At 46.7% G+C, this 24,895-nt stretch overlaps 1 protein-coding gene across 6 annotated transcripts in view; it reads right to left on the reverse strand.

Moving 5' to 3' along the window:
* LOC146058238 (uncharacterized) overlaps positions 1–24,895 on the reverse strand; it is a 232,965-nt gene that overhangs the window by 81,733 nt on the left and 126,337 nt on the right. The window contains exon 14 of one of the 6 annotated variants that reach the window (XM_083170408.1): positions 20,099–21,583. The exons of the other annotated variants lie outside the window; for them this stretch is intronic. Coding sequence (XP_083026534.1) covers positions 21,081–21,583 — 503 coding nt within the window. The 3' untranslated portion in view covers positions 20,099–21,080. Of the gene's footprint in view, positions 1–20,098; positions 21,584–24,895 lie in introns of those variants that run through there. 6 annotated transcript variants of the gene reach the window in all.

The raw sequence follows: 24,895 nt of genomic DNA on the forward strand, positions 1-24,895 counted from the left end.
GTCTTTTGTTGAAATTACAGTGTTCAGGAAATGCCAGCTAGTCTGAACATTTTGTTGACAAAACTAAATTACAAGGCCACGCATGTGTAGACCCCAAGGCCACTGAATCTTTTCCCCAGCAACAAGAAGTTGGGTGTTGGGGGGGGGGGGGGGGGTGGATTATGACATTATGACTGAAGGCAGAGATGTGCAATGAAAACTTGACACATAGGAATAATTGATTAATTGAATTAGATAGATAGAGAAGGAGGGAGTAGGCAGTTGAGGAAGAAGAGGCAAACACGGGGCTGGAGGTAACTTTGAATGAGGTTTAATGGCTGAGTCATTGGAAGGTTTATATTTTGATTTGATTTCGAATTTTTGTTGAAGTATAAGCCAATCAATTTTATTTTTCTTGTGTTAGTCTGCATTTTCAAATACTTATATTCCACCTTTTAAGTAAAGCATTATCATTCATTTTTACAGGTTTGTGATGGCGTGCAATTATTTCAGCGTTTGTCATTACATTTAAGGGTTATAAAGTACTTAGATATAATCACGTTTTAACAGAGGGACCCTCATTATTTACTAGATCAGCTACAACTTTGTGGTTTCAGTCAGCCCATGCAACGGCCATATTGTCTCGGTGATGTCACTGGTTTCAGAGTACTGATAGGCTGCACAATCATAATTATTCAGCCAACAAAATGGTTACCGGCAGGCACGCTTGAACAGGAAACCCACCCTTTTGTCATTAGTCTCTTTTTCACAGTTATAACATTCTTTATTCTTGTAGGCCATGGATTTAAGAGGCAAGATGAAGGAGCCAGTTGGAGAGCTCCCACTTTTCACGGTGGAGTTTGGTAGACGGTGGCCGGGATGGATGAAAGCAAGATGTCCTTTAGCATGACTGGATGATCTTGTTGGGACATGGATTTGTGAGAGAAACCGCATTATAATCGAATGGGAACACAATCAGCTAGAACATTTCCCTCTCGTGTGAATTCTCCGGTGACGAACAAGAGCTGAGCTTACGGAAAAGCAGCGGCCGCACTGAGGACACGCGAACGGCCTCTCCCCGGTGTGAGTGCGATGATGCTTCACAAGGTCGGCTTTCTGGACAAAACCTTTGCCACAGTCCGGGCAGGCAAACGGCTTCTCACCGGAGTGAATCCGCTGGTGCATAATGAGGGCAGACCTACTGGTACAACGTCTCCCACACTCCAGGCATGAAAATGGCCGCTCCCCAGCGGGAGTCCGCTTATGTGACAGGACACTTGACGTGTGATGAAAGGATTTCCCACCGTGTTTGTCCTCGGTGTGACATCGCTGGTGGGTGGTAAGAGCGATGTCGGAGCTGACACACAACCCGCAGACCGAGCACCTATACAGATTACTGGCGCTATGCGTTTGCTGATGGGTGACGAGGGCTGAATGATTAGGGAAACATTGCTGACACTCCGAGCACTGATGCGTCATCTCAGGATAGTGTGAGGAGGCGTGCGGACCTGTTGGGGACAAAAGTACTGAGATAAACCCTCTACATCAGCAGATGGTTCCCTTAATTATGTCATAAAGTTCTGCTGATACAAACATATGTACAATTCAGACTTTAGGTTTTAATCAATGTTACACATGTGTCCTGGAGTTTGGAATCTCATTGAACAAGATTAAGAAACATAAATTAGGTGATTTAATGATGTCCTTATACAGCACAGAGTGGAATACGGCAGCCCCTTCGGGAGTCAGGGTCCCTGAGATGGGGACCAGTGGGCGATGGACAAGAGGACTGTCCAATGATGACTGGACTCCACCAGACAGGAGCTCAGGGCAGTCCTGATGGAGCGAGAGTCCATTCTGTCATTTTGGGGGAAATATTTTATCTCATTACCCGTCACCTCAGTGATAGAGATGGTCCAAAATCACATGCATGTGGGTACAGTTCGCTTCTCTATACAGTGTCCAATCAAATACTGTAGAACACAAAGAGATCAGATAAACAACACAGAACCCAGACAGACCATGCACAATGCTGTGGAAATCTCACTCTGAGAGCAACAAAGACCCTCATTCACTTAGTGGTCATCTCTAGACTGAACTACTGTAACCCCCTCTTATCTGCCCCCCACCCCCCCATCTACTTTCACTCTGACCTGTCCTCAATGCTACTGCTTGGCTAGTCTTCATCCCTACGTTGGCTCCCTACACCTTCAAAATCTAATGCAAACCTGCCAATAAAGTCATCACCAAATCCTCTGCCATCTACATCTCCAACCTCATCTCTCTGCTCATTCCCACCTACCCACGTCACTCTGCCAATTACTGCCACCTCTCCTCCCAACTGATTTTACCTCCTCCCTCTTCCGCCTTTCTCCCAAACGTCCCCATACCACTGGAACTCCCCCCTCTCCTTCCTACAATCTGCACAGCTTCAACCTCACTCTTAAGTTGCACTTCTTTATTAAAGCTGAGAGAGGGAGGGAGAGGAGAGCGGAGTGAGGGATTGAGAGGAGAGCAGAGTGATGGATTGAGAGGAGAGCAGAGTGAGGGATTGAGAGGAGAGCAGAGTGAGGGATTGAGAGGAGAGCAGAGTGAGGGATTGAGAGGAGAGCAGAGTGAGGGATTGAGAGGAGAGCGGAGTGAGGGAGGAGAGTGAGGGAGGAGAGCGGAGTGAGGGAGGAGAGCGGAGGGAGGGAGGAGAGCGGAGTGATGGAGGAGAGCAGAGTGAGGGAGGAGAGTGAAGTGAGGGATTGGGAGGAAAGCGAAATGAGGGAGGAGAGGAGAGCGGGATTGATGGAAGAATGGAGCGAGGTAGAAGAGGTGAGAGTGGAAGGGAAAGGAGAGCGGAGTGAGGGGCTGAGAGGTGGAGGTGAGAGCTGAGAGAGGGAGGGAGAGGAGAGCTGAGAGAGAGGAAGAGGAAAGCGGAGTGAGGGATTGAGAGGAAGGAGAGCTGAGAGAGGAAGGGCGGAGGAGAGTGGAGGGAGGGAATGGGGAGTGGAGTGAGGGAATGAGAGGATGGAGGAATGAGGGGAGAGGAGAGTGGAGGTATTGAGAGGATAGCAGAGGGATTGATAGGAGAGCCGAGAGAGGGGAGCGGAGTGAGGGATTGAAAGGAGGGAGGAGAACTGAAAGAGGGAGGGAGAGGAGAGCAGAAGTAGGGAGAGTAGAGGTGGAGAGCAGAGCAGGAGAGTGGAGGGAAGGAGGAGAGCGGATTGAGGGAGAGAGAGAAAGGCTATACACTTTTAAGTGTATGTAAACCCAGTTACTTTTCAAACTCTCAGCATAGTAATGCAAAACCTACTTACATAATGCAGTGTACAGTAGAATTATTAACATATGTATAAATATATAAAGCAAGGTATATCTACATAAGTATAATTGAACAATGTGTGTGTGTATGGGTGCTGTCATAAGGGTCCATGCTATTCCTGTTTGCAAGCATTGTGATGTCATTGGAAAGCTTATGACTTTCTGAATACAACCCAATAAACAGATCATTAAATGAAAAACATTTTCACTTTACAAAACTTTTGACAAACTGAAATAAATAAGTGACTCATCGGCAGAGTGGTCTGTGACTCGAACACTGTAGATATCGTTGTGAAATCCATGTGAGATCGATCCCCAGTCAGTTATTTTTTCTCTTGATTGTTTTCTTATATATTGAGGGTTATTTATTATTATTATTTACAGTTTCTTATATAGCGCAGCATATTCCATTGCGCTTTACAATTGGGAGTTATTGGGATCTTCTGTACCTGCTGTGGTTGGGTAGGGTAGGTGGATAGTTGGAGGCTTGCTCTGGCTGCTGCAGCAGCTCCTGCCCTGCTGTGGTTGGGAAGGTGGATAGTTGGAGGCTTGCTCTGGCTGCTGCAGCAGCTCCTGCCCTGCTGTGGTTGGGTAGGTGGATAGTTGGAGGCTTGCTCTGGCTGCTGCAGAAGCTCTGGCCCTGCTGTGATCGGGAAGGGAAGTTGGATAGTTGGAGACTTGCTCTGGCTGCTGCAGCAGCTCCTGCCCTGCTGTGGTTGGGAAGGGAAGGTGGATAGTTGCAGACTTGTTCTGGATACTAAAGCAGCTCCTGCACAGCTGTGGTTGGGAAGGGTAAGTGGATAGTTGGAGACTTGGTCTGGCTGCTGCTGCTACAGCAGCAGCTGCTGCCCTGCTGTGGTTGGGAAGGGAAGGCGTAGAGTTGGAGGCCGGCTCTGGCCGCTGCAGCAGCTCCTGCCCTGCTGTGGTTGGGAAGGGAAGTTGGATAGTTGGAGACTTGCTCTGGCTGCTGCAGCAGCTCCTGCCCTGCTGTGGTTGGGAAGGGAAGGTGGAGAGTTGGAGACCTGCTCTGGCCGCTGCAGCAGCTTGATTGAAAAAGTGCCTAAGGCATGAAACACGTTGATCCCGTTGCTGGAGATCACAAGAAGCAAGCATTCCGACATCCAGATTAAAGCTGAGCGCCCTCCCGGAGACTGAGAAGCTGGGTGACGTCAACCGCCCGCAGAAAGTCGTGACGCTCACAAGCACTGCAGCAGTGGCAGAAAACTAGCAGAAGAGAAGCACTTACTGACCGCCTCCTCACTGTTTATCATAACAACAATAGGTAGGGATAGCCTACCTACCTCAGCAACCTACTCCAGACAGAGCTGTATACATTTCAAGTTACTTCTTCCTTCCCCCTCCTTTTTTTTCTCACAGCAATAATAATAATTATGTTCATTTTATTCTATTTTTATTTACTTTCTATTTATTTTTTTATTTTGTTCATTCATTTATAACTTTGTTTTCTTTTTACATTTTTAGCGCTCATTAATACCAATTCATTCTGAAGAATACAAGTCAGTGTAGAATACAGAGTATTATAGACTCGTATGCAGTCAAGATGAATCAAAAAATTATGGAAACGTTTATTACAATGGTGACAATGACAATAATTGGTGAACGGAGCAGACAACACTGCAATCTAGTGAAGGGCAACATGTATGTAAATATTAATACAAGTACGAACTTGTCCTTTATTAACCAATTATAGAATGCAGATTTAGGACTTGAAAACCCCAGAAAACGAGAAGGCAGTAGCGGGACCCATCACCACCACAAAAGGAGTCGCAGTCGGCAGAGTCGGACTGTAGGCTGCAGCGCGCAACAGTGCATGCACCAAGCCCGACCACCAGAAGGCATAAAGAGCCGCTCCCGCCGGATACGGCTTACACTGGGCGCCGGCCTACTCTCCGTCTCCAGTCAGTACTACACTACTCGTGTCAGCTGCACAGCTGATGGGTGAGCTGGACTCTGAGGAATACCTGCCCTCTGGGAGGAGCCATGTGGCAGTTGCACGGCCTTTCCCCCTGTAAGAACAGCCCTGTCGGCATCATATAAATAAAAGGATAATAAAAATGACTAGAATAACAAACTACATAATAATATAATAATTACACACTTACTAGGGAAGTCTAAATGATATGACGATATATTGCTGGGAGCAGGAGAGGGAGAAAGATAAAACAGGAGCTGTAATATATACTTAGGATTTACCAATAGGCGGGAGGGACACGCTGTACAGAGAGAGAGGAATTACAGGGAAGCGGGGAAGGGCAGTCACGGTGGAACTGTAATGTGGGGATGGCAGATCATACTGAGCTAGGTGCATTTACATCCAACGCCAACCTGAATGATCATCAGTGCAGGTAATACGGGAGGGTAGAATAGACTAAGGGGGGCATTCTGGTTGATTCGCCCAGTACACCGGCCCACCATTCACAAGGTGTGTATATGTTTGCACTGTCTGCAAAGGGATGTTTTACATAAACATCCCTTCGCAGCCTGCGGGGTAACACCCACATCATTCCATGGTTGCTATGAGCAAGTAGATGGGCAGCTGATATCTGGTGATGTCAGCTGCTGCCCCCACATTATGGCGTCATTGGACTGGGCTTTCCCATATGCTAATAAGGCCACCTGCCGTCCTTCTCCGCCTCCCCCCCCCCCACCCCCGCACACTGTCCTGGGTGCATGCACCCAGCGAACACACTGTTTACAGTGGGTGCACGCAACCTGCATATGGACAACATCGGTCCCCAGGCGATGGAACGGGTTCTGCGAACGGACCGGAATAAGGTCCTAATACTATAGTGTCTGATCACAGGCTAACTCTCTGCATGGACAACAAAAGCACCAGTGACCCCTACAGGTCATAGGGGTAACTAACCAAATTCGAAAACGCCAACAGACTTGTCATCGACACCTAGAAGCTTATGTAATAACCTGCAAGATGCTGGCTGCCCGAATATTCCGATGAATATTTTTAAAGCAGTGATCGTTAATGTACAAGGCAACACTAGGCTGCTTATTCCTTGTAAATGATTGCCGCTATTAAAAAAAAAATGGGTTTACTCACCGGAATACCCACCCAGCCTGCATCCTGTAGGCTATTGCATGAGTCCCATAGAATGGAAGCTTCGATTTGAACCAATATTAATGGAAAATCTACGTTTTCTAGGAACGTGGGAACCTCAATAATTACTAGCGACCTGATCAGCAACAATTTTTTTGGTTTGCATTCTGCCCATGTAGCGGCCATCTTGTCTCAGTGATGCCATTAGCATCTAGTGTACTAGCCAACAAACTGGATACCAGCGGGCGCACTTTAACAGTAAACCCATCTTAGGAATTATTTTTAACTAAATGCATTCACCAGAAAGCAGAATATGATGTAATGTCACACGGCCCTTCACAAGCCTGGTTACAAACGTTCTATGTCATTAGTCTCTTTTCACAGTTATAGCATTCTCTTTACTTGTAGGCCACAGATTTGAGAGCCAAAATGGAGGTCGGAGTAGGGAAGCTCTGATGATTGACAGTGGAGTTTGGTAGAATGGGACGGAATCGGTGAAAGCAAGATTTCCTTTAGCCGGACTGAATGATCTGGTTGGGCCATGGATTTGTGAGAGAAACCACAGTATAATCTGATGGGAACACAATCAGCTAGAACACAAAAGATTTCCCTCTGGTGTGAATTCTCCGATGACGAGCCAGAGCTGAGCTCTGTGTAAAGCAGCGGCCGCACTGAAGACACACAAACGGCCTCTCCCCGGTGTGAGTGCGCTGATGCTTCACAAGATCGGCTTTCTGGACAAAACCTTTGCCACAGTCCGGGCAGGCAAATGGCTTCTCTCCAGAGTGAATCCGCTGGTGCGTAGTGAGGGCCGACCTACTGATACAACATCTCCCACATTCCAGGCATGAAAATGGCCGCTCCCCGGCATGAGTCTGCTTATGTGACAGGACACTTGACATGTGATGAAAGGATTTCCCACCGTGTTTGTCCTTGGTGTGACATCGCTGGTGGGCGGTAAGAGCCAATCTGGAGCTGACGCACAACCCGCAGACCGAGCACCTATGCAGATTGCTGGCGCTATGCGTTTGCTTATGGGTGACGAGGGCTGAATGATTAGGGAAACATTGCTGACACTCCGAGCACTGATGCGTCATCTCAGGATAGTGTGAGGAGGCGTGCGGACCTGTTGGGGACAAAAGTACTGAGATAAACCCTCTGTACAGTGGATGGATCGCTTCATTGTATGATAAAATTCTGCTGATACAAAGATATTTACAATTCACAAATGTGTTGATGTCCTGGAGTTTGGAATCAGATTGAACAAGCCTGAAAAAAGGAAATTCTGTGATTTAATGATGTCTCCCTGCAGGAGTCAGGGAGGCTGAGATGGGGACCAGTGGACAATGGTCTGTCCAAAGATGACTGGACTCCACCAGACAGGAGCTCAGGGCAGTCCTGTGTTGATGAGGGAGAGAGATCACATTCTGTCAGTTAGTCCATTAGGTTGAACTCGATGGACTAACGTATTTTTTCAGCCTTAATTACTATGTTACTATGTATGTTACTATGCATGGGGTACAGTTTGCTCCTCTATACAGTGTCCAATCAAATACTGTAGAACATGGTATATCAAAGAGATTAGATAAACCACAAAGAACCCAGACAGACCATGCACAGCGCTGCGGAAACTTCACCCTGATGGCAACGAAGACCCTCATCCATTTAGTGATCGTCTATAGACTGGACTTCTGTAACCCACGCTTAATCCCCCCCCCCCCAATCTCTCTCCACTCTGACCTATCCTCAATGCTTCTGCTCAATTTCCTCTCCCAACTGCCTCCCTACGTTCAGAATCAAATGCAAACCCCCACACTCAACCAAAAAAGTCATCACCCAATCATCTCCGACCTCATCTCTCTCCTCATTCCCACCCGCCCACTTCACTCTGCCAATTGCTGCCACCAACTGATTACCTCCTCCCAAACTTCCCCTAACCACTGGAACGTGCCCCTATCCTTCCTACAATCTGCACAGCTTCAACCACGCTCTTAAGTTGCACTTCTTTATTAAAGCCTTACAGCTCTCGTCCTAACATAGCGCTCTATGCTCCTCGCTCACTGCCTCTCTGTGCGATCAATCTGCCCCTCACCTTTACGTTGTATATCAGACATGGAAAAGGACATGAGAGCTTACACTCAGCAAACAATGTGAGCGATCCTGTTGTGGGTACTCTGACAGCATGTGCAGCAGCAGTTATATAGGCATATACCATGCATACCTCCCCCAATGTCCTGATTTACATCAGACAGTGCCTATTTTTTGGCTCATGGGGCCAGCAGAGTTGATCGGTTGAGGGGGTGGAGCAGAATCTATTCACTGTAACCTCTCAGAGCCCTGGCCATACCCCCAGAGTTGTTAGAAAAGGAGTCGTGGCCAAGTGGTGCCTGTGTCATAGGCCACACCCCCTGGTCGATACATCATGCACGTGGGCATCCCATGCCTTGCACTGATTTGCACTTTGAGCCTTTTGCACATTTGTCCTTGTTCTGCACTATATAAGGAGCTCTGACATGTTCTCAAAGTCGGTCCTTCAGGACCCCACAGAGCGCATGTTTTGCAGGTCCCCTCACAGAATCAAATAAAATAATTATCTCCACCTGTGGATCTTTTAAAATGTGTCAGTCCGTTATGAGTGCACCTGTCTGGTGATCTGGAAAACGTGAACTGCGTGGGGCCTGTGGACCGAGTTTGAGAACCACTGCTCTAAGCTAGACACATCTGTAATGAGTCATGTAATGTATTATTTCTTTACAGCGCTGCACATTCCATTGCGCTTTACAACTGGATGTGGGGATGGCAGCTTATATCAATCTAGGAGTATTTAGATCCAACATCACCTCCCTAATACTAGTGACCTGATCAGCTACAATTTTGCATTCAGCCCATGTAACGGCCATCTTGTCTAGTTTCTAGTGTACTAGGCTGAGTAGTCATAATTATTTTTTGATAATGGTGATGTTTCACCAGGTAGGACCCCCGGACAAAACGTTTGCCACACTCCGTTCACTTAAATAGCTTCTTGCCACAGTGAATCCACAGGTGCGTAGTACGGTCATACTGTCTGGTAAAACATCTCCTGCACTCCAGGCATGAAAATGGCCTCCAAGTAGGTACATGGTATATAAACATGGCTGCATCAGGGACATGACACTGAAATAAACATCAGGGTTGCAGAAACTGAGGGACAGGTTCCATTGCAGGAGAAGTAACAAAAATCTAAATAAAAGTATAAAAAAAGGGTACTTATGTAGTATCTGGGCGCCCGATTTTGTGATTGTATGCCTTATCTTAAGGCATAAAATCAGATGCGATTCGACGCGATTTTCGGCAAAATCGCATCGAAGCGCATCCGATATCGCATGCTTATCGATGCGATTTTGCATAGGATTCAATATTAACAAGGTCCTGTTCATTTCCCCACTATCCAAGTGGGCATAGAGTTGATTTTATAAAGCGTGGCGAGCGCAGCGAGCCCCGCGAGGGGACGCGGAAAACATTTTAAGTAATCTGCGTCCGCTCGCCACGCTTCGGGCACGGTGTCTCGCCACACTTTATAAAATCAACTCTATGCCCACTTGGATAGTCGGGAAATGAACAGGACTATGTTAACATTGAATCCTATGGAAAATCGCATCGGATCGCATGCGATATCGTATGCGATTTTTCCGACCCGATTTTAAAATCGGGCGCCCAGATACTACATAAGTACCAAAAAAAGCAGATGAGGGAAGAGGACAGTGTTCCCTCTAAGCTGTGCGCGTGTGCGCGCGCACACAACTCGCCGAGCCCGCGCACAGACATTACAACTGAGCGCACAAAGGTTAAAATCTTGTTTTAGTGTGCCACGAGTTTAATAAGGTTGAAAATCACTGCTATAGCCTATATGTATGGTGTGTGAAGTCTGTAAACATTCAAATTGCTTTATTAACTCAACAGAACTCGAAACCTAGGCCTGTATACGTTATGGGACGCACAAAAATGTACATTTCCTTTCAAAGTTGCACAGCCAATATCTTTTTCTGCACAAAGCCTTCGTAAAATTAGAGGGAACATTGGAAGAGGACCCTGCACGTGACAGCGTACATTCTGATGGGGAAGGGAAGACAGACGCGTTCTGTTAAGTTGTCATCTAAGAATTATTTTTATTTTTATAACTGCAGTACTGTAAATGTAACGCTCTGATTTACCATGTGACGTCTGGCAAAAGCAATAAGTGAGCTTCAGCTTGGAATTTCTAGTGAATAGCAAATTTATTTGGAATGTTTTTTCTAAATCTGTTTTTTTTATTTTTCAAAGAAAGAGAAAATTTACATATAAAGACAGTCCAGGTACAACTCCAAAAATACAAAACCAAAATTAACATAATGAAGAAAAACAACACACTGCATCAATGAGATAAAATAGGTAAGCATCTCATTAAAGAAAAAAAAACGTACAAGGATGTACATTTGATCACATCATAAAACGATCAAACAATCAATTAAAAAAAACATAAATCAGTAACAAAAAAAAACAGGGAAATAGTATCAGCAGGTTATGGATACAACATCTATGCAAATTATAAAGAAGAGATGATTACATATCAACCCCAATCTGTCTGAATAAGTAGTAAGTTCGAACATCTTATAGATCTGGGTTTGTCTAGTTGTAAAATAAAGAATTCCCATTTCTTACGGAATTTAATAGCTCCTTTTTCTCGATCTTGAATCGTTGACTTTCTGTCAAAATATATTACGTAGTAGTAGTCCGTTTATTTATAAGGCGCCACAAAGTGTCCGCAGCGCCGTACATAGCAAACAGAAAACAAATTACAAGGTAACGTAAAGGGGGTGTTGATAAAATACAGCATAAATAGGGGTATAGCTGGTAGAACGAAAATCAGCATCAGTTCAGAAGTAGGTGTCGAAATAGTCGAGGAGACTGAAGATGAAGTAGAGGAAGGGAAGAACAGGACAGGAGCACTGGTGAGGTAAAGAGGTAGGGTGAGTACGTGAGGAAGGAGGGCCCTACTCATAAGAGTTAACAGACTAAAAGGAGGTGGGTGGACAAACAAAAAAAATAGGATAAGTAGGAACGGATGGGAACAGATGGAAGGGTAGGGTAGGCAGGATAGGAGGAGCAAAGGAGGTTAGGAGGAGGAGGGATAGGCTAGTTGGAAGAAGTGGGTTTTGAGGGAGCGCTTGAAGGAGGGTAAGGGAATCAGAAAGCCTGATAGGTGGCGGGAGGTTGTTCCAGTGCAGGGGGGTAGCGCAAGAGAAGTCTTGGACACAGGAGTGGGAGGAGGTGATTAAGTGAGAGGTCAGGCAACGGTCGGCGGCGGAGCGAAGAGGACGGGAGGGAGTGTGGATAGAGATCAGTGAAGAGAGGTAAGGAGCAGTGGAGGAGGAGAGAGCCTTGTAGGTAGTGGTGAGGAGTTTAAAGAGAACTCGGAAAGGAATGGGGAGCCAGTGAAGAGATAGACAGAGGGGGGAGGCGGAGGTAGAGCGGCGGGAGAGGAAGATGAGCCTAGCAGCGGCGTTAAGAATGGATTGGAGAGGAACGAGAGGTAGCCCGGAGAGAAGGATGTTGCAGTAGTCAAGGCGGGAGATGACAAGAGAGTGAATGAGAAATTTGGTCACGTCAGTGGAGAGGAATGGTCTGATGTGCGGGATGTTGCGGAGGTGAAAGCGGCAAGACTGTGAGAGAGCACAAATGTGAGGGGTGACAGAGAGGGAGGAGTCAAAGATGACACAGAGGCAGCGCATTTGGTTGGCGGAGGTGATCTCTGTTTCACCAATGCTGATGGAGATAGTGGGAGAAGAGGGGATGTTCGGTGCCCAGAGAGGTGGTGTAGAGGGAGAAGAGGAGAGGGCCAAGGACTGACCCTTGGGAAACATCGACTGGCTGTGGGGTAGTAGGAGAGGAGGAGCTCGGAGTGGAGATGGAGAAGGAGCGATCGGAGAGGTATGAGGTGAACCAGGAGAAGACCGTGCCAGTGATGCCAAAGGAGCGGAGGGTGTTGAGTATCAAATGTGTAAGCAACCATTTAACTGTGGATACCATGGTGTATGGCAGGGCTCGACTAAATCCGGGGGCCAGGTCATCATGGCGACCGGATTTGCCAGGAAGCAGGTAACGCCCGGCAGAGTGGTGCGCTTGTGTTAATGGCAAAAGCCGGGCAGAGCGGTGGACAACTCACCCAGCTGTATCAGACCAGGTCCACGGCGCGGCTATTTCGAAACTCGAGGCGGATCATGAGCAAATTGGAGCTAGTGGTTCAGCAGTCAATCAGGAGTGGCAGCTCCTGATTGGCTGATGGCTCACAAGCCACCTCGAGTTTTGAAATAGCCGTGCTGCGGACCTGCTCTGATACAGCTGGGTGGTTTGTCCACTGCTCTGCCCGGATAATGCGGTTACTGCACGTGGTAATGGTGTGGAGGAAGGGAAGTGGAGGAGGGATAATCATCCATGGCAATGAGCATGTACCCCTGGCAAAGAGCATGCAATCCCTGGAAAAGAGCAGGACCTTTCACTGTTTCCGAGAGGCATATAATCCGGAGGTTGTTACGACGTCCATCCATTTTCCAGATCGTCCACATAGAATAATTATCTTTATATACAGGAAGTAAGAGGACACCTCTATGATTTCTGCTAAATTTAACCCCACTCTATTCTCAAGCACAGCCACATCTGCAGTGATGACGAGCTTTCACTCCTGAACAGAAGCAGCAAATTGAGCTGCCTGATCCTGCAGCATAGGACCTATAGTGTCTTTAATGGTCTGTACAAGCACAGAATAGAAGGGTCTGAATCAGGAACACTACCAGAATATAATGTCAGAGATGGTGGAGGTGGTGCAGGACCATCAGTAGGCAAGGAAGCAGCCAAGTGACCCAGCTCCTCAGATGCAGGGAGCGCATCTTGTGCTCCATGTGTGGCATCTACCTTAGTTTCTTGCAGCTTTTCCACATGGAGGAGGACAGAAATGTGTCCATCAGCTGCTGCACTGTGCTGGAAAACACACACGCCGGTGTTTAAACGCCATGATCGGCAATTGTGCAGGTATTAGTCAGAGATGGCAGCGGACCTCTGCTCACATCGGCACCAGAGCCGAAAGTCTTATTAGGGATAATGTAAACAAAATCAAAATCTGTATGACAGACCGGTCCAATGTTAGAGAGGTTATCAGTGGAATACGAAGAACAATCAGGCTTCATTGTGTTACAGAACAGGGCCATTGCAGATTTTGTGACATCACCAGGATACTTTTCCACAATGCCCAGATTATCTGGTTGGGAAATGGATTTGTGGGCAGAGCTGCAGAATAATCTGATGGGAACACAATCAGCTAGAACACAAAAGAGTTCCCCTTAGTGTGAATTCTCCGGTGACGAGCAAGAATGGAGCTCTGGGAAAAGCAGCGGCCGCACTGAGAACACGCAAATGGCCTCTCCCCGGTGTGAATGCGCTGATGCTTCACAAGGTCGGCTTTCTGGATAAAACATTTGCCACAGTCAGCGCAGGCAAATGGCTTTTCACCAGAGTGAATCCGCTGGTGCTTAGTAAGGGCAGACCTACTGGTACAACATCTCCCACATTCCAGGCATGGAAATGTCTTTTCCCTGTTAAGAGTCCTCTTATGTGACAGTTTTTCCTTGTTGTGACATCGCTGATGGGCGGTAAGAGTCAATCTGGACCTGAAATACATTCCACAGACCGAGCATATATACAGATTACTGGCGCTATGCGTTTGCTGATGGGTGACGAGGGCTGAATGATTAGGGAAACATTGCTGACACTCCGAGCACTGATGCGTCATCTCAGGATAGTGTGAGGAGGCGTGCGGACCTGTTGGGGACAAAAGCACCAAGATAAACCCTCTGTACATGAGCGAATGGGTCGCTTCATTGTGTGAGAAAATTCAGCCGATATAAACATATCTACAATACAGACTTGAATGGGTGGTATTCAATTGTTCCGATTTTTTTAGCGCATATCACGATCATTATGGTCAGGGTCAGCCATGCATTCCAGCTTACTACCCATGGAGAAAGTGAGCTGAAATGCTGGTGAAAAACAATTGAATGCCACCCTATGTGTTAATCAAGGCAACAACTGTGTTGATCCCCTTGAGTTTGGAATCTGATTGTACAAGATTGAGAAAAGAACTTAAGTGATTTAATGATATACTTATACAGGATGGGAGGGGGGGGGGGGGGCCTGCAGGAATCTGAGAGGCTGAGATGGGGGATTTATCTCATTATCGGTCCCCTCTTGACAGTGATGGTCCAGAATCACATGCATGGGGACAGTTTGCACCTCTATACAGTGTTCAATCTAATACTGTAGAACATAGGTTTACAAAGTAATTAGATAAACTACACAGAACCCAGACAGTCCATGCACAGCGCTGTGAAAATGTCACCCTGATGCAGGGCCTCATTAATTGATTCCCCTTCCCCACCACCAATTTATTTTACTCATATTCAGCTAAAAATCTGTAACAAGCTCGGGCCTCAGCTCCTTTTGCCAGATACGTCACTAGCCATGTTTGCAAAGGCGGCAGTGGCATCAATTACAGCCTGCTGCCGTCTCACAGGATGTCCTCTTCCCTGCAACCCTACCTCATTGACGTTGGCCACCCCAACAGGCACTGCTACTCCCACAATTGTTGGGGGAGATCTGAGATCATGAGACCTTCCTCGACCCCAACTCCAGTGGCACAGGTAAGTGCCCAGATCCCAGTGAACTGGGATGGGCGCTGCGTCCCCCAGGACCCAGTGCGCCCCACCTAGTCCTGGCGCCCTCGGCTGCAGCCTAATCAGCCTATTGGTTTATCAGGCCCTGCCATGATGGCGACAAAGGCAGTCATTCACTCAGTGGTCATTTCTAGACTACTGTAACCCCCCTCTGATCTGGCCTCCCCAACTCTCTCCACTCCGACCTGTACTCAATGATTCTAATCGGCTTCCATTCCTCTCCAAACATATTACTTCTGCCTCCCTACCATGTTTTGTCTATAAATAAAATCATCGATCAGAGCTGGAAGTCTTGAACATATATAGTTTTGAATCATTAGCGTTATGACAATAAACCTACATGTTGTATTGTATAAGTTTTCAAAAGGTTGGACTTTAGACTTGGACTCCAAAGGCATAATATCCACATAGTCAATAAGCCGAAGTAATATATCTCTGCAAGAATATATTTTACCTTCGATTGGGTGTAGTTCCCGGACAGTAGATATGGTTCTTATACCCCATGAGCCAATCACATGTACATATAGTGTTCCTTCTAGGAACAGGGTCGGACAGGGCGCCGCTGCACGGGGGCAGCGTCAAGGGGGCGGACCGGGCCAACCAACGTCACAAAAGGGGCATGCCCGGGCCGCGCCATGACAAAAAGGGGCAGGCCCGGACGCCGTCGTCATTGAAGGGGGCGGGCCCGGCGACCCCGAAGGCTCTGCACTTCCGGGGAAGCGCCGGGCTTCCCTGGTATCACCATTACAGTAGGAGGCAGGCTGTTTTAGCGGGACGCTGCCAGAGGGGCAGGGCGCATTTTGCCCTTTAAAAATCGGGCAGTCTAGCGGGAACACTATACAAATGTATAGGAATGTTCATGTAAAGTACATTGCTCTGTGATTGGACTAATGATAATATCGCTCTTTTGTTATATATTATATAATTGCATATGTCAAATACATAAACCATTATATCAATATCTGATATAATAAATATACTTGAGATAAGATTTCACTCTCTCGACAATTGGCACCCCAGTTGGGACCATTATTATTATTGTTATAAGAGAGAGATACTATTCGAAACTCAATAAATCCCAGTAAAAGTGGAGAGCCCCCGCAAATAACTGGCTAAGGGCTCAAATGCCAGGGCAAAATGTAAAGAGGGGAGAGGGGTATCTGTCTGGTGCCTCTCTAAACTCTAAAAGGTAAAGAGACAAAACCGTTACCAGCTGTACAATGTCTGAGGATCAGTATAAGAAGCACAGAGAGTATGGTGCAACGTTTCATATTATAGATGCTCCAAAGTCACCATATGAAGAGCCTTTTCCTCAACTAATGATAGAATAGCGCCATCTAGGCTCCTGGAGGACTCAAGCCACGGCTGAACTTTACATAGATTAACCATAGAATGTCTGCCACAGACAAAGCCAGTTTGGTCTTTGTGAATCCCTGATGGGAGTATATATTTTAAAGAATGTGCTAAAAACATTGTAAGGATTTTATAGTCTATGTTCAAAAGTGAAATAGGCCTATATGAAGCAGCCAACTTTAAGAGTTGCAGAGTTAAAATATTCCGGTAATGATTTTGTGGTCAAAATATCATTGTACACCACCAGTAACGTGTCTTTACTTCATGGAAACAACAGTTTATAATATTCCCCTGAGAACCCATCCGGTCCAGGGACTTCAAGGATTTAATAACGGAAGTTAAATCCTTCATCGGAATTGGGGTTACTAGAGAACAGGCATGCTCTGAGGATATTTCAGGTAAGGATGCATGCACACTGCATCCATATCAATACTCCTAGAGCAGTGGTTCTCAAACTCGGTTATCAGGACCTCACGCAGTTCACGCTTTCCAGGTCACCTGTTGCACATATTATTCACTGACACAGTTTAAAAGATCCACATGTGGTGCTACTTATTTCACTTGATTCTGTGGGTTCCTGAGGACTGACTTTGAGAACCGATGTCCTAGAGGAAGGTCTTAAAGAATTCAGTAATATATAGCCTTGCCTGAATGTATCCAAAACCATCTGGTATTTTAGAGATGTAATAGTAGTGTTCATTCTAGCACCTGCTATCTTTGAAAACCCATGCAGTTCCTCTTCCCTGCCTGGGGTGTCACTGTCTGCTGTAGTGCTTCTAGCACTGCGTGGTCAGTATATCAGCCCTGATATGCAAAGCAGACCTGTGCTAGAAACACCACAGCAGACAGCGACACCCCAGGCAGGGAAGAGGAACTGCATGGGTTTTCAAAAATAGCGGGTGCTAGAATGAACACTAATAGTCATAGAAGGCTGAGTGCCCCTGAGAAAATTAGACCATAAACGACCTGTGTGATTACCATGTTGGTGAAATCTATAGTTGTGCTAGGTTGCAAAGCGTTCTCCTCCTACAGAACAAATTTCTGTGCTTTTAAAAAAAATAAGCATCTTTATTTGCCCTTATTGGAGACGTCTTATAGATTTGATAAACCTCTGTTAGTGCTTCTTGTGCTGCATCATAGGATGCTGTAAGGGTCTTCCTATGCTAGGAAGATATACTACCCCGAATAACCACCTTAGAGACCTGCCTAAATAGCACTGGGATCTGCTACGCATGTTATCATGCCATGCTGCTTCCACCATGTTTCTGAACTTCAATAAATTAGAAAGGAAAGTAGGAAACCACCATTGGATTTGAGAATCACGATCCACCCAAGGCTGAAGGATGAACCACGTTAGAGCATGGTCAAACACACAAATTGTCTCTATAGCCGAATCAGTGGTCTTAGGCAGCAGATGCGTGGGAGCAATCAAGTAGTCGATACAGAACAATGTGCCATGAACAGCAGAAAGATGTTTATTTATTTATTACAGGTTATTTATATAGCGCATACAGCGCTGTACAGAAAATATTTGAACAGTCACATCAGTCCCTGCCCCAGTGGGGCTTACAATCTATATTCCCTACCACAAGCACACACATTCATTCTAGGGTTAATTTTGTTGGGAACCAATTAACCTACCAGTATATTTTTTGGATTGTGGGAGGTAAGTGGAGTACCCGGAGGAAACCCACATGCAAGAACAGAGAGAATATACCAACTCCACACAGTTAGGGCCATGGTGGGAATGGAACCAATGACCTCACTGCTGTGAGGCAGTATGGGATGATGGACCCTCCAAAATATCAGACAATAGGAGTTGATCAGCAAAATAGGAGACACCTAGATTTGGTTGGTATTAAGGATGTTGACCATGTGTCAACCTTTCCATAGTAGAAGAGGAGATCATGTTAATGGGTGTGGTATAATTACCCGACAGTCGGGATTCCGACAGTCATTAGTCAGACGTCGGAATCCCGACTGCACAGCGTGGGGAGCGCAATGAAGCCCCTTGCGGGCTTACTGCACTCGCCACGCTGCGGGCACGGTGGCGAGCTGCGCTTGCCACCTATTTTATACTCCCTCTCCCTCTAAGGTTAATGTGTCCGAACACACCCCCCCCCCCCCCCCCCCGTTTAAAAGAAATACAACTGTTAACCCAGATAATTTAGCCAATACATTTTGAAACAAAAATATATATATTTATAATGCACATTAGGAGCGTACACATTGCAAACAGCAAGTCTAAAGGCCCCCATACACTATGCGATTTTGGTCCGATTTCATCCGATTTCGCCACTTGGTGCCGATAATCGGATGAAATCGGCCCAAAATCGTATGTGTGTGATATCTGATCCGATCCGATGCGCGGTCCCGTGCGCATCGGACCGGATCAGGGAGGTCGGACGGTCTGTACATACGATCACGTCCGACCTCCCTGTATGCATATGCCTGCCACCTGACAGGCGGGCAGCGGGTCCCTGAGCACCGGCTGACTGACCTGGCCGGGCGGTGGTGCGTGCGGGCAGCGGCCAGCGGTGGTGGGGGGCGGGTGTGGTGAGCGCTGCTGACCTGGCCGGGCAGTGTACTTACTTACACATAGCAGCAGCGGGGACGGGCAGCGCAGTGGCGGCTATTAGATTTTGAAAATACTTGTCAAATGAACGGCCGCTCTCTGATTGGCTGAGCCGCCACTGCGCTGCCCGTCCCCGCTGCTGCTATGTAAGTAAGTACACTGCCCGGCCAGGTCAGCAGCGCTCACCGCACCCGCCGCCCGCCCCCACCACCGCTGGCCGTCCCCACCACCGCTGCCCGCCCCCACTACTCCTCACCGCCCTGCAGCTCCCCGGGTTTTTTTTAACATGGGATAAATCGCATGCGATTTATCCCATGTAAAAAATGGCACATCAAGTGCCAAATTGTATGTGAGCCTCCCGGGGAGCTGCCGGGCGGCTCGCAGGTAAATTGGGTCCGACTTGTCCCTAGGACAAGTCGGCCTAATGTATGGGGGCCTTAACAGAGGTAATGGCTACATCAACAATAGCAAAGCATCCTTCAGGGTCAGCCACTGCAGAATGAACCGTGTGAGGTGATGACTACCACTCTGGCTTTTGAGGTATAAGGGGCAGAGGTCAGGATCACTCTCTGCTGGGTGGATAATTTCAATGTTTCTTTCAACGGCATCCTAACATTGCTACAGGTAACAACCTATAAGAGGCCTGGTTATGGTATAGAGGGTTGACAAAGTCTAGGTCGACAGTTACTAGGTCAACCATTAATGGTAGACAGTTTCTATGTCGGCAACTAAAATGGTCAACATACCATAGGTCAACATTGTTAGAAGGTCGATACAAGATTAAAGTTGACACTCAAAAGGTTCTGTGCACTCTTTTAATTACCATGTCTGCACTTACAGTATGTGCCTATGCACATCCTTGCTGGCGGGTCGCCAGAACGTACGCGCTGGCGACCCGCCAGCAGCCTCGCCAGCGAGGAGACTGAGACGCGCGTGCGTCTCACGCGCACGCGCGTCTCCGTCGCTAGCGTGGCGGAAACCCTGTCCGTCTCCGCCTCAGGGAGACGGACGGGGTTAGGGGGGGGTTAGGGGGGATGCGGGCAGGCGGCGGGGACCCCGGGTTACCGCCGGCAAGCCGGCGGGGACCCGGGGAAACGTTTGGAAGCGCCGTCGGAAGGGGGCGCGCGCGCCTCTCGTGCGCGCGCGTCCCCTTCTCACGATCGCCATGGCGCTGGCGGGGGATGGCGGCTGGCGACGCCAGCGCCATCCCCTGCAAAGATGGGAACAGACCCATCTGTATGTCCGCTACATCTAACAATTCCGGCAGGGTATCCTTAAGAAAGCGATAAGGACCTTTCACTGTTTCCGAGAGGCATATAATGCAGAGATTGTTACGACGTCCATCCATTTTCCAGATCGTCCACATAGAATAATTATCTTTCTTTATACGCTATGATTTCTGCTAAATTAGTCCCCACTCTATTCTCAAGCACAGCCACATCTGTAGTGATGGTATGGTTTTGAGCTTTCACCTCCTGAACAGAAGCAGCCAATTGAGATGCCTGATCCCGTAGCGTAGGGCCTGAAGTGTCCTCAATGGCCTGAACAAGCACAGAAAAAGTAATCGGAGGGTCTGAATCAGACTCATCACCTGAATATAATGTCGGAGACGGTGGGCATCAATAGACAAAGAAGAAACAGAGTGATCTAGCTCCTCAGATGCAAGGAGTGCAGTTTGTACTCCATGTGCGGCAGCCATCTTAGTTTATCACAGCTTCTCCTTCTCCACCTTTGCTTTATGGCTTTTGGGCTGCATGGAGGAAGACAGAAATTTGTCCATCAGCGACCGGAGTGACCGCACTGACCGACGATTGTGCAGGTAATAGGCAGCAGATCCTCCGCTCACAAAAGCGCCAGAACCATTAGTCTTATTAGAGATAATTTAAACAAAAACAAAATCTGGATGACGGACCGGTCCTACGTTAGAGAGGTCATCAGTGGAATATGAAGTACTAAAACTCAGGCTTCACTTTGTTATAGAACAGTGCATTGCAGATTGTGTGACACCACTTTTGTACAATGCCTGGGTTTATCTGGTTGGGAAAGGGATTTATGAGAACGCAAAAGATTTCCCCCTAGTGTGAATTCTCCGGTGACGAGCAAGAATGGAGCTCTGGGAGAAGCAGCGGCCGCACTGAGAACACGTGAATGGCCTCTCTCCAGTGTGAGTGCGCTGATGCTTCACAAGGTCGGCTTTCTGGATAAAACATTTACCACAGTCTGTGCACTTAAACGGCTTCACACCAGAGTGAATGCGCTGGTGCGTAGTAAGGGCAGACCTACTGATACAACGTCTCCCACACTCCGGGCATGAAAATGGCTTCTCCCTGGTATGAGTTCTTTTTTGTGACAGTTTTTCATCGGTGTGACATCGCTGGTGGGTGGTAAGAGCCAATCTGGACCTGAAATACACTCCACAGACCAAGCATCTATACAGATTACTGGCGCTATGCGTTTGCTGATGGGTGACGAGGGCTGAATGATTAGGGAAACTTTGCTGACACTCCGAGCACTGATGCGTCATCTCAGGATAGTGTGAGGAGGCGTGCGGACCTGTTGGGGACAAAAGTACTGAGATAAACCCTCTGTACAGTGGATGGATCGCTTCATTGTATGATCAAATTCTGCTGATACAAAGATATTTACAATTCACAAATGTGTTGATGCCCTGGAGTTTGGAATATGATTGAACAAAATTGAGAAAAGAAAATGAGATGATTTAAGGATATCCTTATACAGCACAGTGGGGGATACGGTCGCTTCCTGCAGGAGTCATGGAGGCTGAGATAGAGACCAGTGGGCGAGGGACAAGAGATCTGTCCAGAGATGACCGGACTCCACCAGACAGGAGCTCAGGGCAGTCCTGTGTTTATGATGGAGCGAGACTACTCTGTTATTTTGGGTGGAAAAATGCATTTGATCTCGTTATAAGTCACCTCTGTTATAAAGTTGGTACAGAATCACATGAATGGGGTACAGTATTGTGTCCAATCAAATACTGTAGAATATGGGACCACACAGAGATTAGATAAACCAAATGGAACCCAGAGAGACCATGCACAGTGCTGTGGAAATCTTACCCTGAGGGCAACAAAGACCCTTATCAGTGGTCATCTCTAGACTAGACTACTGTAACCTCCTCTTATTTTGCCTCCCAATCTCTCCACTCTGACCTGTCCTCAATGCTTCTGCTTGGCTTCCTCTCCAAATGTATTACATTGTCTGGCCTTCACCTTCAGAATCTAATGCAATCTCTACCACTCAACTATAAATTAATCACAATCCTCTCCCCAATGCATCTCCGACCTCATCTCTTTACTCATTCCCACCCGCCCATTTCACTCTACCAATTACTGCCCTCTCCTCCCAACTGATTACCTCATCCCACTTCTGCCTTCCTTCAAAACTTCCCCATACCACTGGAACTCAACCCCCTCTCCTTGCTACACTCTTCATGGCTTTAACCACGCTCTCAAGTTGCACTTCTTTATTAAGGCCTTTCAGGTCTTATCCTTACAAACCGATCTATACTCCTTGCTCACCGCCTCTCTGTGCGATCCCTCTGCCCCCCTGCAATGCAAACTATAAGCCTTTTGCACTTCTTGTTTTGTTTGCACTGTTCTTCAATATGTAAGGTGCTCTGACCCACTGCGGCACCATATACATAATAAAGTATATGTACATGTAAATAAAGTATAAAAATCACACGTAGAATAACAAACTACATAATAATACAAATGGTATAGGTTACACACTGGCTAGGGAAGACTAAATTATGTGAAAATATATAGCTGGGAGCAGATAGAAGCTATAATGTATACAGGATTTATCAATGGTTGTGTCTAAATCCACTTCTGTTCTTTGAGGTGAATATGACGTTAGGTGAGGGAGGAAGATGCCCTCACAGTGGTTTTTATTTTTTTCTATAATTTACGTCGATGTAAACGACTTTATTTTATTGCAGCTGGATTCACTTGCAACACTTTGGACACTTTTATATTCCCCCTCCAGGTATACGTGGACCCAGTGCATGATGGGAAAAGTCAAAAGACAAAAGTGGTTCTAGCCACAACCATTTATCAACGGGCAGGAAGGATGCTCTGTACAGAGAGAGAAGGATAAGAGAACATGTACTAGAATTACCGGGAACCAGGGAAGGGCAGTAACGGTGGAACAGCCATTAATCTATACATATATGTAATGAGTCCTGTAATGTGGGGATGGCAGATCATACTGATCTAGGTGCATTTACAACCAACGCCGACCTGCTTATTATGCGCGTTCTTAAAAACACGAACAATCTTCAGAGCAGGTAATACAACAATCTTCAGAGCAGGAAATACGGCAATCTGAGCGCAGACCAATCAAATCAAAGTATTTAATTGAAACATTGTGAAACAAACCAGTACATTGGCTTATAATAGATTAGAAAGATGTACGCACTATGACAATATCTTAAGTTGTGTCTCTATAGACTAATTCTATAGTATCTGATAACAGACTAACTCTTTATATGGACAGCAATAGCACCAGCGACCCCTACAGGTAATAGGGGTAACTAACCAAATACGAAAGTGTCAGAAGACTCGTCCTCAACATCCAGGAGCTTATGTCATAACCTGCAAGATGCTGGCTGTGCGGAAGTTCCGATGAATATGTTGGTATTTTTAAAGTGGCAATCCTTTATGCCCAAGGCAACACTAGCCTGGTTTTGGCATGTAAATGATTGCCATTATAAGTATATTGGGATACTCACCGGAATACCTGCCCGGCCTGCATCCTGTAGGCTATTACATGAGCCCCATAGGAACGAGGGAACCTCACTAATTACTAGCGACTTGATCAGCTACAAATTTGTGTTTGCAATCAGCCCATGTAACGGCCATCTTGTCTTGGTGGTGTCACTGGTTTCTAGTTTACTGATAGGCCGCGTCGTCATAATTATTTAGTAAACAAAATGGTTACCAGCAGGCACACTTTAACAGGAAACCCACCAAAAGGATTTTTTTTTTCTAACTAAATGCATTCAACATAAAGCAGAATTAGATGTATTGTTACGCAGCCCTTCAAAAGCCTGGTTACAAATGTTCTGTGTTAGTCGTCTCTTCACAGCTATAAAAGTCTATTTACTTGTAGGCCAGATTTGGGATGGAGGTCTGAGTAGGGGAGCTCCGACAATGGGCAGTGGAGTTTTGTAGAAGGGGGACAATGGCGGAGATTGGGCCTCATCCTATACTCGGACCAGTTGTATTTCCATCTTGCCATCTGCACTTTTGGAAAACCACCATTCTAGATCTGTAACTGGACGAATTCACTGTAGCACACACATTTCCTTAGAGCAGATAGTTGGCCTGCAGTATAAAATGCATTTGGAAGACAAGTCATGAAAGTCCACATTGTTTGTAATTAGTAGGCCAGCCCTATGACATATCCCAATGCTTATTCACTTAGAACACAAAGAATTTCCACCCAGTGTGAGTTTTCCAATGATGAACAAGATCTGAGCAAGTGGAAAGGCAGCAGCCACTCTGAGAACGCACAAACTCTGGTGTGAATACGTTGATGATTAACCAGGTCAGACTTCCAGACAAAACTTTGCCATACTCCAAGCACGTAAATGGCTTCTCGCCAGAGTGAATCTGCTGGTGCCTCAACTCCAGGCATGGAAATGGCCTCCAAGCAGGTACATGTTCTATAAACGTGGCTGCATCAGGGAAATGACACTGAAATAAGCATCAGGGGGGCAGAAACTGAGGGACAGGTTCCACTGCAGCGAGTATGAAGGAGAAGTAACGTTAAAATTTAAAAAGTTGAAAAAAAATAGAAAAGGGGAGAGGATCCTGCACGTGAGAGCGTACATCTGAA

The sequence above is a fragment of the Crinia signifera genome, chromosome 2 (assembly GCF_055691185.1).
Source record: "Crinia signifera chromosome 2, ASM5569118v1, whole genome shotgun sequence".
NCBI lineage: Eukaryota > Metazoa > Chordata > Amphibia > Anura > Myobatrachidae > Crinia > Crinia signifera.